The sequence below is a fragment of the Boleophthalmus pectinirostris genome, unplaced genomic scaffold (genome assembly GCF_026225935.1).
Source record: "Boleophthalmus pectinirostris isolate CB_2022bp ecotype Guang Dong unplaced genomic scaffold, ASM2622593v1 HiC_scaffold_7, whole genome shotgun sequence".
Classification (NCBI taxonomy): Eukaryota; Metazoa; Chordata; class Actinopteri; order Gobiiformes; family Gobiidae; genus Boleophthalmus; species Boleophthalmus pectinirostris.
The window spans coordinates 771,258-787,825 of NW_026571473.1; the positions used below are offsets into that span (position 1 = coordinate 771,258).

The window sequence follows — 16,568 nt, forward strand, 5'->3', positions numbered from 1 at the left end:
GTGTCCATAAGTGCACGTGGCACTAGGACACCCTAGGTCGGAGGTCGATGATCGACTTTGTCGTTGTGTCATCTGACCTCCGGCCGCGTGTCTTGGACACTCGGGTGAAGAGAGGGGCTGAGCTGTCAACTGATCACCACCTGGTTGTGAGTTGGATCCGCTGGCAGAGGAGGAAGCCGGAGGGACCTGGCAGGCCCAAGCGTATTGTCAGGGTCTGTTGGGAACGTCTGGCAGAGCCCTCTGTCAGGGGGATCTTCAACTCACACCTCCGGGAGGGCTTCTCACAGATTCCGGGGGAGGTGAGGGATATGCAGTCCGAGTGGGCTCTGTTCTCCACCTCCATTGTCAATGCGGCCGCTCGGAGCTGTGGGCGTAAGGTCTGTGGTGCCTGTCGCGGCGGCAATCCCCGAACCCGGTGGTGGACACCGGAAGTAAGGGATGCCGTCAGGCTGAAGAAGGAGTCCTATCGGGCCTTGTTGGCTCATGGGACTCCTGACGCAGCTGACGGGTACCGGCGGGCCAAGCGTGCTGCAGCCCGTGTGGTCGCAGAGGCAAAAACTCAGAGCTGGGAGGAGTTCGGGGAGGCCATGGAGGAGGACTATCGGACGGCCTCAAAGAAATTCTGGCAAACCATCCGGCGCCTCAGGAGGGGGAAGCAGTTCTTCACCAACACTGTTTACAGTGCGGGGGGAGAGCTGTTGACCTCGACTGGGGACGTTGTCCGGCGGTGGAAGGAATACTTTGAGGATCTCCTCAATCCCACCATCACGTCTTCCGAGGAGGAAGCAGAGGCTGGAGACTCAGAGGTGGACTCATCCATCACCCTGGCTGAAGTCACCGAGGTGGTTGGCAAGCTCCTTGGTGGCAAGGCTCCGGGGTTGGATGAGATCCGTCCTGAGTACCTTAAGTCTCTGGATGTTGTGGGGCTGTCTTGGCTGACACGCCTCTTCAACATCGCGTGGCGGTTGGGGACAGTACCTCTGGACTGGCAAACCGGGGTGGTGGTCACTCTGTATAAGAAGGGGGACCGGAGGGTGTGTTCCAACTATAGGGGGATCACACTTCTCAGCCTTCCCGGTAAGGTCTATGCCAGGGTACTGGAGAGGAGAATCCGGCCGATAGTCGAACCTCGGATTCAGGAGGAGCAGTGTGGTTTTCGTCCTGGCCGTGGAACACTGGACCAGCTCTACACTCTCCATCAGGTGCAGGAGCTGTGTTCATTGCCGGCAGTAAGTCAGACCTGTTCCCAGTGCATGTTGGACTCTGCCAGGGCTGCCCTTTGTCACCGGTTCTGTTCATTGTGTTTATGGACAGAATTTCTAGGCGCAGTCAGGGGTCGGAGGGGGTCCGGTTTGGGGACCACAGGATCTCATCTCTGCTGTTCGCAGATGATGTTGTCGTGATGGCTCCATCAAACCAGGACCTGCAATGTGCACTGGGGCGGTTTGCAGCCGAGTGTGAAGCGGCTGGGATGAAGATCAGCTCCTCCAAATCCGAGGCCATGGTCCTCGACCAGAAAAAGGTGGTTTGCCCTCTCCGGGTGGGTGGAGAGTCCTTGCCTTAAGTGGAGGAGTTCAAGTATCTCGGGGTCTTGTTCACGAGTGAGGGGAGGATGGAGCGTGAGATTGACAGGCGGATCGGTGCAGCGTCTGCAGTGATGCGGTCGCTGTATCGGACCGTTGTGGTGAAGGGAGAGCTGAGCCAAAAGGCGAAGCTCTCGATTTACCGGTCAGTCTACGTTCCTACCCTCACCTATGGTCATGAGCTCTGGGTAATGACCGAAAGGACAAGATTGCGGATACAAGCGGTCGAAATGAGTTTCCTCCGCAGGGTGGCTGGGCGCTCCCTTAGAGATAGGGTGAGGAGCTCAGTCACACGGGAGGAGCTCGGAGTAGAGCCGCTGCTCCTCCACATTGAGAGGAGCCAGTTGAGGTGGCTTGGGCATCTGTTTCGAATGACTCCTGGACGCCTCCCTCGGGAGGTGTTCTGGGCATGTCCCACTGGGAGGAGGCCATGGGGAAGACCCAGGACACGCTGGAGGGACTATGTCTCTCGGCTGGCCCGGGAACGTCTCGGGATCCCCCTGGAAGAGCTGGAGGAAGTGTGTGTGGAGAGGGAAGTCTGGGAGGCCCTCCTCAGACTATTGCCCCCGCGACCCGACCTTGGATAAGCGGAAGAAAATGGATGGATGGAGACAATTTGTTGGACAAAGGACTGATTTATGTAGGGGTAAACTGGTAATATTTGGGGAAGAGTGTGTTCTACCTGAGCAGACTTGAGAGAGTGTGTTCTACCTGAGCAGACTTGAGAGAGTGTGTTCTACCTGAGCAGACTTGAGAGAGTGCTTGGGGGACAGGCTGCCCGTGCTGTTGAGGGAGGTCATGCTGCCGTGGGACGGGGTGGACCTCAGGGAGTCTTTGGGGGGTGGGGGGCTGGCAGGCAGACCGGGCACACCGGGTACACCAGGTACACCTGGCAATGTCCCGGATAGAGACACCAGGCTCTTCTTCCTCTTAGATGGAGGGACTAGCGAGGGGGGCAGCACTGATGGGACAGGCTCCTTCTCCAGGGCGCGGTAAACCAGGTACATGGCCTGGTGGTCACAGAAAACATGTCAATTTAACAGATTATAACAAGACTAAACCAAGACTAAACCTGGACTAAAACATGACTAAACCAGGACTAAACCAGAACTCAACCAGTACTAGACCAGGGCTGAATATGGAGTAAAGTCTAGTAGAGTCTAAACTAGGATTTAAACAGGACTATAGCAGGACTGTAAGAGGTCTCTACTAGTCTCAGGACAACCACCTAACTCTGATTCACAACAGAAATGTGTAGACACTTACAGTACTTCAGCAGTACTCAATCAAGGCTTAATCAAAACAAGTATATCTAAGCCTGAAACAGGTCCAAATCATTGGACTACGATGGTCATAAAGCAGGAAAGTTTAACCTAGGTTAAAACAAGACAAATGCAGACTAAACCTGGCCCTGTAATACTCAAATTAACTACAGGTAACTTTGGGGGTATCCCTGGTTTACTAGTACTATGAAGCTAGATCACTTCCTGTTTGAGTATATCTCTATGGTAACATGCCTGAGCACCTCAGCATGTTAAACGACTGTACAATAAGCTTTGCCTGTTTAGGGACTCCTGTTTGTGGAAACATGCAAGCATTAAAACAGGCATTACTACCCAGACTACACAGATCTAAAACCAGTGGTGGGCTGTCAGGCCTGCAAGGCCTTCTCAGCTGGCCAAAATAAAACATCAGAATCACAGATGGATGTCTGTCCGCTTTCTTTCAGAGCTTTTCCGATGGTTGTGCTGCTCCCAAACATGGATTTTCAAATTTAAAGAAGTGTGCCTGAGGCCTTCAGAATCCATTCTGCAGGTCCTCCAACACAAAATAAATGTCCATTAAACTGTTGCTCCAACCAATCAGATTTTGAGTTGGTGTCACCAGGGCCTTCTAGCAGGCGTACGCCAATGTCACTGTGTTCAGACCTGTTTATTAGACATTCACAGAGCGAATCATACCAAAGCGGCAAATTGCATCTGTAAGTAATGGAACCAGGATTACACCAGGCCTACACGAGGACTACACCAGGCCTACACGAGGACTACACCAGGCCTACACGAGGACTACACCAGGCCTACACGAGGACTATACCAGGCCTACACGAGGACTACACCAGGCCTACACGGATTAATCTTGGACTTGAGCAGCGCGAGCGGCCGACAGGTGCGCGCGTCCTTTCACCTGACGGTATACGAGGGCGCACCTCTGGGCCAGTCCACGCACTCAGACCTGGTTTAGTTCTGGTTTAGTTCTGGTTTAGACCTGGTTTAGTCCTGTTTTTGTCCTGGACCCTCATGTTGCAGGTCACTATAGGATGGTACTGGAGATATCAGTGTTTCCTGCAGCACTTTAGAGTTAAAGCGGCCGCCTTGACAACAAGTGGTCCCCACCTTGGCTACATCCCTCCGTATCACGTGAATCCTCGCAAAACTATGGTCGTCACATGAAATCTCTGCGCACCCAACCTCCTCACTTCTTCTCCGTGCACCGCACACCCCCCTCTCCTCACTTCTTCTCCGTGCACCGCACACCCCCCTCTCCTCACTTCTTCGTGCACAGAATCTCCACGGCTCTTTATAATAAGATGCTTTATGCAATAGTTATTGAGGAGTGGATTGTTTCAGGCAGAGCATTACTGAAGGCCTAGGTGCACTGTCTGCCACTGTCTAAAACAGATCTAAACCGAGCTCAAACAAGGACTAAACATGAAGAAATGATCCAACTCCAGACACTCCTACATGTTTGGACTCACAGTGCCTCACTTACCACTGCAAACTCATCCCTGTCCAAGTGGCCATCTTTGTCAATGTCGCTGAGGTCCCACACCTGAGACAGAACAGATTAGAACATTTGTTTTTGGGAAGTTACATTTATTCAGCTACATTTACTAGAGTAACTATTTGAAGTATTTGTACTTGTGTGGCCATACTGGCTTGTCAAAGCCTGATCCTGTCAGATCTGAGAAGCTAAGTAAGGCTGGGCCTGGTTAGTACTTGGATGGGAGACCACTGGGAATTCCAGGTGCCACAGGGGGGCACCAGACATATAAAACTGTTGTTGTGTCCTTAGGCACTGCAACAACATTGCCTAGTATGAAAGTGGTGTGCGTGTGAGTGATGGTGGGGGTCTGAGGGTCCGATGGTGCCGGCAGCTATGCTTCAGTCAGTCTGCCCCAAGGCAGCTGTGGCTACAAAAGTAGCTTACCATTGGAGTATGGTGTTAATGAATAATGCTCTATAAAGTGTCTTTGTGACAAATCTCTGTGAAAAGTGCTATATAAATTAAAAAAAACATACTTACTTACTTACTATATTGTAGTAGTTTTATGACTACTTATAATATTTTGCCTGAGCTATACTGCTAACCAAGTAACAGTTTAGTTTACTCTTCCTCAGTCCTCAGCTGACAGCCATGAGTGTGACCCACCTTGCCCAGGATGTCCAGAGGCAGCTTGGAGTTGATGAGCACAGGTTTGACCTTGTCTCCAGACAGGAGCCCGTTCACAGGAGCCAGGCTCTCGAAGATCCCATCAAACTTACTCCTCTCCTCGGCCTGGAAACACACACACACTTTTGGATTCATGACTAATATTTGTAATATTAATATATAATATTAATATTTACTTTCTGCACAGAGACAGCAGAGGTCGGCAGTGACAGAGGATGTGAGGGTGACAGTAAAGGGTGACTTAGACTTGGACTTAAAGGAGACATATTATGTAAAATCAACTTGAATACACTTTTCCCTAGAGTGGAATTTTATGCTATGAATTCTATGTTATCTTTTTACTCATCCAGGTATGGAAATTCAATGGGCCCATTTCTATTCACTAAATCTCAGAGTCTAAGAGTCTAGACTTACCCTGACAGCCCAGTGCTGCTCCCCAGCACCCGGCACCACGCTGCCCAGAGACGGACTGCTGCTATCCTTCTGTAAGAAACACAAAGACGGAGCACTCAGAGACAGCCGCAGACACTCAGAGACACTCAGAGACAACCAGAGACAACCAGAGACAACCAGAGACAACCAGAGACACTCAGAGACAACCAGAGACACTCAGAGACAGCCAGAGACACTCAGAGACAACCAGAGACAACCAGAGACAACCAGAGACACTCAGAGACAGCCAGAGACACTCAGAGACAACCAGAGACACTCAGAGACAACCAGAGACAACCAGAGACAACCAGAGACACTCAGAGACAACCAGAGATAACCAGAGACACTCAGAGACACTCAGAGACAGCCAGAGACAGCCGCAGACACTCAGAGACAACCAGAGACACTCAGAGACAGCCAGAGACACTCAGAGACACTCAGAGACAGTTAGAGACACTCCGAAAATGTATCGGAAATGCAACAATTTTGAGTTTTAAATGGATGAGTTAATAAGATTAATCAGCAAAATGTGGTTAAACAAAATACTTTTGAATATTTTGAAACTGAATTACTTAATTAACTAATGGTATAATATATATGATAAAAGTGCATTAAAGGACAAAGCATACTCACAAATTTGGGTGGTGGAACGGTGAGGCTGAGGCTGGACAGTGCCACCTCCTGGCCACTCTGTGCACAGGCCACCAGGCGCAGAGCCACATAGAAGCCCTGAAGGGACAGAGGGGCAGTACTCTGTTACTCTGAGAAATACAAAGGACTTGACCACTTTGACAGCAGGAGGAAAAAGTACTAATGTGTTCTCATTTGTTTATTTTCTTTTAGTTTACTATACAAAAACTAAAGCTATATATGTTTATCCAGCTATAGACAGGATGGATAGATGTTCATCTCCAAAGCTCAAAATGCTCTGTTCTACCTTGTGATGCCATGTAGTGGTAGTTTTCAAGTTAACAACTCCTTTAAAAGATCAAAAATATTTTCCTGCTTTATCATATAACATAACGAGGTGGAACAGAGTGTTTTCTGTTTGAAAAAGGGTTTGTGTGTTAAACGTGAATGAAACAAAACACAACTCCAGGTCTGTTTGTGATGAGGAAACGATATTAGAACATCTCAACAACAACCCAAAACATGCTACAGGTCTCCAGAACAGTTGATAGTCAAGGTCAGTTAAATACAATCAATCAATGAATCTGTCCAGGGACTACAGGTGGAAATTAGCACTGATGCTACAACCTGATGTACAATGCATCTCTCCTGTTAAGGTAAAAATGCAAAAATTGTGCGCTGTCCCTCTCTCAAATAAATAAATAAAATAAAAATAAACATCCAGTAGCTCAGTAAAGAGCAGAATAGGGGTCCATTAATGACCACAGCCCCTCCGTCCTGTAGAGACTCTGCTCTGTGTTCTAGCACCAAACTAAATGTTGAAGATATTCCAAAATGTGATGCACTGGAGTATTCTAAGTTGTGTGATTTTGGCAGGCCTTGGTCATTACAGTCCGGACAAATTTACTTTTACAAATTGTCTATATCTAGAATTCACAATAAGTCACAACAAACACTGCCTTGTTTATTATACAGGTTAAAGAGGGGGTATTCAAATCAACTTTTTGGAGCTTACATTATAATGTTCCCTTACCAAAAACATGCCCGAAGAGGTTTTAGATTCCATCCATGTTTAATCTCATGATCTCTCCCAGGCCCTTTTCGAACCGTCTTTGCAGTTAGTTGTAAGATTCTGTGCAAGGTTCCTCCCACAAGCCTGCATCACCCATGCTCCCAGACAATTCTACATAAATATACAAAACAAGACACTACATCTTCACAAATCTGACTCAAGAGCATCAGAAAATGCAACTTAACCTTATTCAACATGTTAATATGTTGATTTTGGTGATTCAAATAACAAGGTGAGCTAAATATGATGTGTTGGCAGTTAAAATCCCATGGTGTAATACCCCTGTGTAATCAAGGGGGTATGACACTTCGACGAGGTTTTACTTGAGTAAAAGTGGGGATATTTTAGTTGTATGAGGTATTAGCTGCTAACACATCACATATTTAGATCAGCATGTTACCTTTTATTGTTTTGTAAATGCTAAATTTGCCAAAAACAATGTATTAACATGTTTAACTTCAGTTTTGATTTTGATGCTCTCTGCGCCACACGCATGTCACTCCCCCTTCAGAGCACTATCACAACACTATCAGCGTCTGCGAATGAAACTACTGCACATAGTATCAGGCTTGTGAATCTGTAGTGTATTACTTTGTATTCTGCTTTTGTATATTTATGAAAATAGCTGTGTGGGAGCATGGGTGACGTAGGCTTGTGGGCTGAGCATTATACACACTTGTACTGCTAACTATATATGGCTGGGAGAGATCACTAGATTTCTCAAACATGCATGGATGACATCTAAAACCTGTTGGCATGATGAGTAAACAAAGTTATAACATGGTAGAAAGCTCCAGAAAGTTAATGTGCATAAACCCACCTCTTCAGGATTAAGATTGAAAACTATGCAGTGTGTACACTACCAGTCAAAACTTTTAGAACACCCTCATTTTTCCAGTTATTTATTGCATTTCAATTCGTGCAAGTCCAATGAAAAGCTTGAAGTGGTACAAAGGTAAGAACTGAACGGACAGAGGTTAAAAAAAAAATAAAAGATACAAAACTCAGGAAAAAAGAAAAAGATGATAAGCTTGAAAACACTGAGTGTCCAGCAGCAGCACAGTGTCCAGACTTAAACTCCATGGAGCTGGTCTGGGATGAACTGGACAGAAGAGTGAAGCAACCTACAAGTGCCACACATTTATGAAACTTCTGCAACAGACTTAGGAAGAACTTTCTGAACAATATTTGATTTCTATTGTAAAAAGAACGAGTGTGTTTAGCTATTCTATCTGCCAAAGGTGACACTTTCATAAATCAAAAGTTTAGAATAGATTTTGGTACAGTAAAAAGCAAAAACTGGAAAAAGTGCGGTTTTAAAATGTTTGACCAGTAGTGTATGTAGATTTAAGTGTCCGGTGTCTACTATATTTCACACAAAAAATTTTTATTGAGGTGTTTATTTTTATGTGTAATTATAAGTACTTTCTACGGCAATTAGTTAAGCATAGAAACCAATAAAAAGCTGTTTGGACACTGCCCTGGACAGACAGTCCAACTATGGATTGCACACAGTATTTCTGAGTCCAAGCAGCTGTCCACTTCACAGCTGGCTTTGCTTTGTTTTCCACACAACGCCACAGTGCTGAGTTCTTTATTGTTTAAACAGAACAAAACTCAGTACACAGAGGATGGAAATGCTTTCTGTCATTGATTTCTCTGGGATAAGAATAACACAAAAAAGTAGTTTGAGTGGTTAAGGGGAGCTAGCAGCTGTTTTGTCTGTGGCAATGTTAACATAACAAATGGTCACAATTCTAACCTTGTTGGTGTTAAATTAAATGACAGATGTGCCCTGGACCCTATTCTGTTGTTTTAAGATTATTATTAAGGGTCACCAATTTACAAATAGTGCATAATAAAAATTTCAAGTGTACTACTGTTCTAGTTTAAAGGCTCCATATTATGTTATTTTATGATCTGTTCTAATGTAGTTTCCTCTTCACGAACACACCTGGAGTTGTGTTGTGTTTCATTCATACATGTTTAACACAAAACCCTGAATATTTAGGCTGAGTACTTCTGTCAAACAGAAAACACTGTGTTCCACCTCGTGATGCCATGTGTTAATACAGGAAGTGCTCCACTGTGTTTTTAAACTCCTTACACCTTTGCTAGAATCATTCGGATGATTTAAGCCCCGAAATTTCTACTAAATAACAGCCAAAAGATAGTAGATAATCAAGATAACTTGAAAACTACCACTTAATGACATCACAAGGTGGAACAGAGCATTTTCAGCTTTGGAGATATAGACAGACTAATAATAAAGAGTTAATTAAACATGAGTGAATGAAACAAAACACAGCTGCAGATCTGTTTTTGAGGAGGTTATAACATGGCTTAAATCTCACAAGAATTAATTTAGTGTAATGAAGGACCTTTAACATCCAAGAGCAAAACGCAGAAGGGAAACATTCATTTCAAATATATAAATTCCATTAAGCCAATAGTCCTTCAGAGTGAAAATTGTAAATAAATTTAAAATTAAAAAGTAAATGCAAGTTAAATAACAAGTCTACCTTATATCCTTTCTTTTCCTAATCTTTAGTTTGATGTACCTTCGACCTGGAACCGCTATGTGTGACATCATCACTTAACAATATATGGTTTAAGACTCCAGCCTTATGACTGTTTGTAAAATTGATCTTATCTTATCTCATTTTGGCAGCGCTCGGATCAAACACTGTGATGAGCTTAGTATCACATACCTGTTTGTCCAGATAGCCTTTTCCATCAGGATCAGCCAAGTCCCAGATCTGAGCATGAACAGACCAAACAAAGATCCAAGAAGCCATAAATAAATACTATATACATAAATACTCACATCTGAACACATCTGAACACTCACATCTGAACACTCACATCTGAACACTCACATCTGAACACATCTGACATCTGAACACTCACATCTGATCACTCACATCTGACATCACATCACATCTGAACACTCACATCACATCACATCTGATCACTCACATCTGAACACATCTGAACACTCACATCTGATCACTCACATCTGAACACTCACATCTGACTCACATCTGGACACATCTGAACACTCACATCTGAACACTCACATCTGAACACATCTGAACACTCACATCTGAACACTCACATCTGAACACTCACATCTGAACACTCACATCTCACATCTGAACACTCACATCTGATCACTCACATCTGAACACATCTGAACACTCACATCTGAACACTCACATCTGAACACATCTGAACACTCACATCTGATCACTCACATCTGATCACTCACATCTGAACACATCTGAACACTCACATCTGAACACTCACATCTGAACACATCTGAACACTCACATCTGATCACTCACATCTGATCACTCACATCTGAACACATCTGAACACTCACATCTGATCACTCACATCTGAACACTCACATCTGAACACATCTGAACACTCACATCTGACACACATCTGACACTCACATCTGATCACTCACATCTGAACACATCTGAACACTCACATCTGATCACATCTGAACACTCACATCTGAACACATCTGAACACTCACACTCACATCTGAACACTCACATCTGAACACTCACACTGATCACATCTGAACACTCACATCTGAACACACTCACATCTGATCACATCTCACATCTGACACATCTGACTCACATCTGATCACATCTGAACACATCTGAACACTCACATCTGAACACTCACATCTGAATCACTCACATCTGATCACTCACATCTGAACACATCTGAACACTCACATCTGAACACTCACATCTGATCACTCACATCTGATCACTCACATCTGAACACATCTGAACACTCACATCTGAACACTCACATCTGATCACTCACATCTGATCACTCACATCTGAACACATCTGAACACTCACATCTGAACACTCACATCTGAACACTCACATCTGAACACTCACATCTGAACACTCACATCTGAACACTCACATCTGAACACTCACATCTGGACACTCACATCTGAACACTCACATCTGATCACTCACACAATGCGCTCACACAGCAGCACATACCTTTCCCAGTGTGGTGTCAGGCAGGCCAGACTTTTTCAGAAACAGAGCTGCTTCAGTGGGCCCCACCCTGCCCGTGTTCCCTGGGTCCACCTGGAAAACACAGCTCAGGTCAGCTCAGGTCAGACAGCTCAGGTCAGCTCAGGTTAGCTCAGGTCAAAACTACTGAAATGTGCTAAAATACTTAACATTAAATTTGCATTGTATACCTATTATTTATTGACTATGCATTTTGTATATTTTTTTGTGAGAAACATACTCAAAAGAAAGATTGATAAACACTTTATTATCTCTAAGGGAATTTGTTTATCAGGCAGTATATATTGCATATCATACATAACATCAATTTATATCAGCTTATCAAATTATAGTGAACTTTGTACAAATTACTAAAAATAAGTAGGTCACAAAAGGTTTTAAACAACAGCATTGTTGTGGCTTTAATTCTTTTTAAAACATGTGTTTGATCACTTGAGATAAGTTTTCACATTGTCTAACCTTCAAAAAATAATGTCTAGGTTTGAAAAATATACTTTATAAACTTCATCTCTGTTTCCATAGAGGCATTTAAGCTCTGGAGCTTCTTCTGCTGTCGGCAGTGGGAAAGAACACTGAGAACCTAAACAGTTGAAGTCCTCAGCTCTGTGACTGCTATGCTAACAGAGCCATGTGTTCATTGTGAACAGTGTGACCACAGAATGAGGACAGTGATGGTTTAAACAGAAGAGTTATATCTATGACTCAACAATCCAGGCAAAATGGAACAAAGTATTTTTGAGGCTCAGAGATGACAGCTTTGGATTTATGAATTACTGACGCAAGTGTGAATGAAGCAAAATCTGTGCAGCAATACTATTGTTGTTATTAGTAATACAAAAGATGGTTATTGAATATTGCATACTTTTCTCAAATCATGCATCCCTAATACAACTCCAGGTCATTTTGCATAGGTGTTGTTTAAAACTCAGACATGATTTGAACGCCGCCTGTATTCTATAGACATGACTCACCTGTCTGTAGAAGCTCTCAAAGAGGGGGTTCCCACTGGACAGCTGTGGACAGAGGAGCATCAGCATCAGGTTAAGAACTTCTGGGGAACTATGTGAAAAGGCTGGAGATATCTGAGCTCAGAGCAGTCCACCACAGTCTGACCTGAGTGGACTAGTCTATGAGCCCATCTCCATGTGTCTGAATCCTGCACATTATAAACACTCTGGATGTCCAGATTGTTTGGATTAGATTTTGTGTTTATTCATGTTTTTGTGATTATTCAATAGTTGATTTGTGAGGAAATTTAGAAGCTAAATTTGATTAGCTATTAACTTTTTGAATGACAAAATGATGGTGAGTGTTATTATGATACTCAAATTTCAAATTTCAGTAAGGAATAGACTAGATTCTCAATACCAAGTCAGGTACGACATAAGAAAAAACTGATTTTCAACATTAAATGGTAGGGATGTAATAATATCCAAATCTCACGGTACAATATTATCACGATAAGCATCTCACTGTACAATATTTATTGCGATATTTTGAAGAGGCTAATATAACTGTAGGTGGGACACTTTTTTGCTTTTAAAATACCTTGACAAGATTTTGGTGTCATCATCATCATCCAGACTCATGGTCCATTTTTAAAACAGAGAAGGACAGTGACATTACAAAACAACAAACATTTATGTTTTTAAAAGACAACCACACCAGTCTCTCCACATATTGGACTGATATCTTATTGCACTGAATTTCATATTTGTGAGTGACATTGCGAGTACATTCAAGTTCTTGGTTGTTCACTCGTGCAGTAACAAACATCTCAGTTGCAGCCGTCCATTGTGGCCTCCTCAAAAGCACCCATAAAGCGTCATTGTAGGCCACCTGCAGTCTTTGCAAACCGGCTTTTTTGTAATTAATCCAGCGGTGAGCTGTGTACAACAGCATACTATGTATGATTATGAACATGATTTAAACAATAACAACTTTACATCCTTTTTAGAAGAACCAAACTTATGCATAAGAGGATTTGTCTGAGCATAGCTCATACATCTGTCTGTACATATCATCATCATCTGTCATGTTTGCAGTGATGATATGCCCAAGATATTAAATTTTTGTTGTAACAGACAAGACAACATTTGACAGGCAGAAGTCAGGAAATCTCATGTGCTTATCTTCTCCTACAGATCATGACCAGACTCTTAGTTGCATTATACTTTATATCGTGCTCCACACCGTAAGAAGAACAGAAGTTGAGTAGCTGCTGGAGACCAGCGGTGCTTGGACTGAAAACAACCAAGCCATCTGCAAACATTAAATGATTCACAACAAGATTTCCAGCCACACAACCAGTTTTTACATGTTTTTAGCTTTGTTGACAATTCATCTAAATACAATTTAAATAAAACTGGGGACAGAATCCCCCCGTCTGACCCCATTGCTGACCCTAAATTGGGCAGACACACCATTTCCCCACTTAATCTGCATTGTCTGCTGTGCAAACAAGTACATCAAATTATGCTCAATGTATTTGGGCACACCCTTCTGAATCAACTTCATAAATATTTTCCGGTGATTCACTCTATCAAATGCTTTGGAAGCATCTAAAAAACACATACAAACTGATGAATTCTGCCTCTTGTATTTATCAATAATCTCTTTTAGAGCAAACACACACAAACACACACATATCTGTGCCCAGCAGACCCTTAAACCCAAACTGGTTGTCCGTAGATTTAATAAACTCTGAGATCGCGTCCAACAGGATTATTTAAATTTTTGACACTATGCTGGCCAAAGCTATAGGTCTGTAATTGTCAGAACTGCCAACTTTCCCAATTTGATCTTTAATGACAGGGACTAGCAACATAGTTTACACAGAGTCAGGTAAAAATCCATGAACAAGGAAAGCTGTGAAGCAGATGGAAAGCAGTGGTGCTAACCTCACACTTGCAAACTTTAGATGCTCTGCTGAAACACCTATTATTTGACAGTTTGGTGATAGCTTTAAGGACTTCATGTGACAGAATTACATCTGCATAGTCAACATCATTCAAAATACAAGGCTCACTCTGAATACAGTTAAATAAACTCCTGTAATGCTGACGCCAAAGTTCCAAAATGTTCTCAGTGCCAGAGGTGCCATCTATTGCACATGGCAGTGAGGATTTACTGGCAGTCATGCTTTTACTTCTTTTCGAGTCCGCTCTCATAGCTGGTTCATTATTAGTTATAAAACGCACTGCATGCTTATATCAAGCATTTGTGACCCTCTTTTGTTCATACACAGGCCCATATCTTGGTCTTCCTGCCATTATCCACTCCTGGCAAGCCTCTCATGCCTACGTGGTGTGAATTATTACTGTCATAATCCCAAGAATTGAAGAAAAAATTTATCTCTTCATGTTGCTGCACTGAAATGAATCATGGGATATGTAGTTCCCTATGTTTATAAACTGTTACTACAATAAAACCATGCATTTAAGCAAAGGATTTGATATATTGTGAGTGCCCACGATATTATTGTGAGACTTTTGACGATACTGTATCACGATATTTTGGTTATTGTTACATCCCTATTAAATGGTAGTACTTTCTTTTCTATTCCATGTGTTTTATATGTGTGTGATCGTCAGTGGTGCAGTAGGTTCATGTTGGTCCATGTGTGTGTACTGGTCTATGTGCTCTTCTGCATGTTCTGATCCAGCTCAACATCATTTTATAGACATTCAGGAATGTTCATTTCTGTCCTGTCAATGGCACTTTTTTAGTACTGTGAAAAATGTCTTATGATTTAGTAGTATCTATTATCTATCTAGTATCAGATTTTCAAAACTTTTGACAACCCTATTAGACAATGTGGATAAAAGGACATGACGGTTCTTCTCACAGTAACTAAGACACATTTATATATCATTACACATCATTCATGAGTAATAACTCTGTGACGTCATTCTGTGTCCCTCTGGAATCATTTGAGGGACACCACCTCAAAGCACCGTCATCACGTGACCACCTCTCCACTGTGCGTAATCTCTGCGTGTATTTCTCAGTTATACGGTGTGTGGTATTTCTGCAGTAACGTCCAGTCGTGTGCCCATCTGACCTATACACAGTCAGTGACTGATACTCAAACCATTGTGTCCATGGTTTCGTCCATGCTTTTTTTAGGCTGCAAAACCACCAAAACGCGTCTTACTTTGCGTTAAGCATTTGAGTCAGCTGTGTTTGGAAAGGCTACAGAATGAATGACCATAACGCACAAACCAGGACAAGATAAGACCTAAACGAGAACTAAACCGGGACAATGTAGTTCTAATCCACATTTAAACGAGGATCAGATCAGGATGATGTAGCGGTTAGGTTCAAATCAGGTCTAGACTCAATCTGGACTAGAGCAGATAAACTGAACTCAGGTCTGAACCAGGACTAAAGTTAAACTGCAGCAGTGTCATAGGTCTAAATGCGGACCAAACGAGTTCAGACCCAGGTCTCCACCTCGACTTTTATTTTAGGTTGACTACAGTATTGGTCTGGCGCAGCTAGCGTGTGCATCTTCACTGCGCTCCGCTCTATCCATCTCCTCTTCTTCAATCACAGAGCTAGCCTAGCCGCCGTTAGCTGAGAACTAAGCACCCGGTTACCCCTGAGTGCGTTTTTATTCCTCTTAAATACATAATGCTCTTGGACATGCAGGCACAATTTGGCATACTGAAAGTTAGCGATATGTGTAATAAAATCATGCAGTATTTTGAGCCTTGGGTTGCGGTGCTAGCGTGCAGAGCGCAGGGCAGTCGGCTGGATAACGGTTCTGCGCAGGCCCGGCTCATGGATCTGCTTTGTCCTGCCTTTGATTAAGATGCTTATTCCAAATCGAACAGTGAAACGATGAGAGAAAGCAGAGTCCAGGTCTAAACCGCGGTCTACAGCAGGTCACGGGGGGAGGCTGAGGGGAAAGTACCTGAGTGAGCGATGTGAGCGCTGCCATGTTTGTGCTGTCCCTCCGCGGAGCCGCTCCCACAGGCTGACAGGCCAAAGCTCCGGAGCCCAGGAGCTCGGGAGCCCAGGAGCGAGGCACGGACGCTCCACGCACGGACGCTCCGGACGCTCCACGCACGGACGCTCCGAGTCTCTGCGTGGCCCCGTGTTATGCCATAAAACTACCCCTGCCAAAATGCCCTCCCACCAACCCCTTCTTTCGCAAACGTTTTTTTTTTTTTTTTTAACACACTTTCTCTGGAATAACATAAATACAGTGAGCACGTATATGGCTTCTTTAAAGTTTCAGCTTTATGTTCTGATTATGTCTTGAATTGATGTAAACACATACAATAGCGCAATCTGCTCTTTTCAAGTGATTTTAAT

At 43.5% G+C, this 16,568-nt stretch overlaps 1 protein-coding gene and 1 pseudogene across 1 annotated transcript in view; one reads left to right on the top strand and one right to left on the bottom strand.

The window, feature by feature from the left end:
- Positions 1-16,299, bottom strand: part of LOC110162821 (epidermal growth factor receptor substrate 15-like 1) — a 37,678-nt gene extending 21,379 nt beyond the window's left edge. The window contains 9 exon segments of the mRNA XM_055164635.1: positions 2,324-2,593; positions 4,353-4,412; positions 5,013-5,138; positions 5,448-5,516; positions 6,099-6,194; positions 9,879-9,926; positions 11,211-11,300; positions 12,218-12,259; positions 16,165-16,299. Coding sequence (XP_055020610.1) covers positions 2,324-2,593; positions 4,353-4,412; positions 5,013-5,138; positions 5,448-5,516; positions 6,099-6,194; positions 9,879-9,926; positions 11,211-11,300; positions 12,218-12,259; positions 16,165-16,191 — 828 coding nt within the window. The 5' untranslated portion in view covers positions 16,192-16,299.
- Positions 4,502-4,619, top strand: LOC129412220 (5S ribosomal RNA; annotated as a pseudogene).
- Positions 16,300-16,568: the final 269 nt, after the last annotated feature.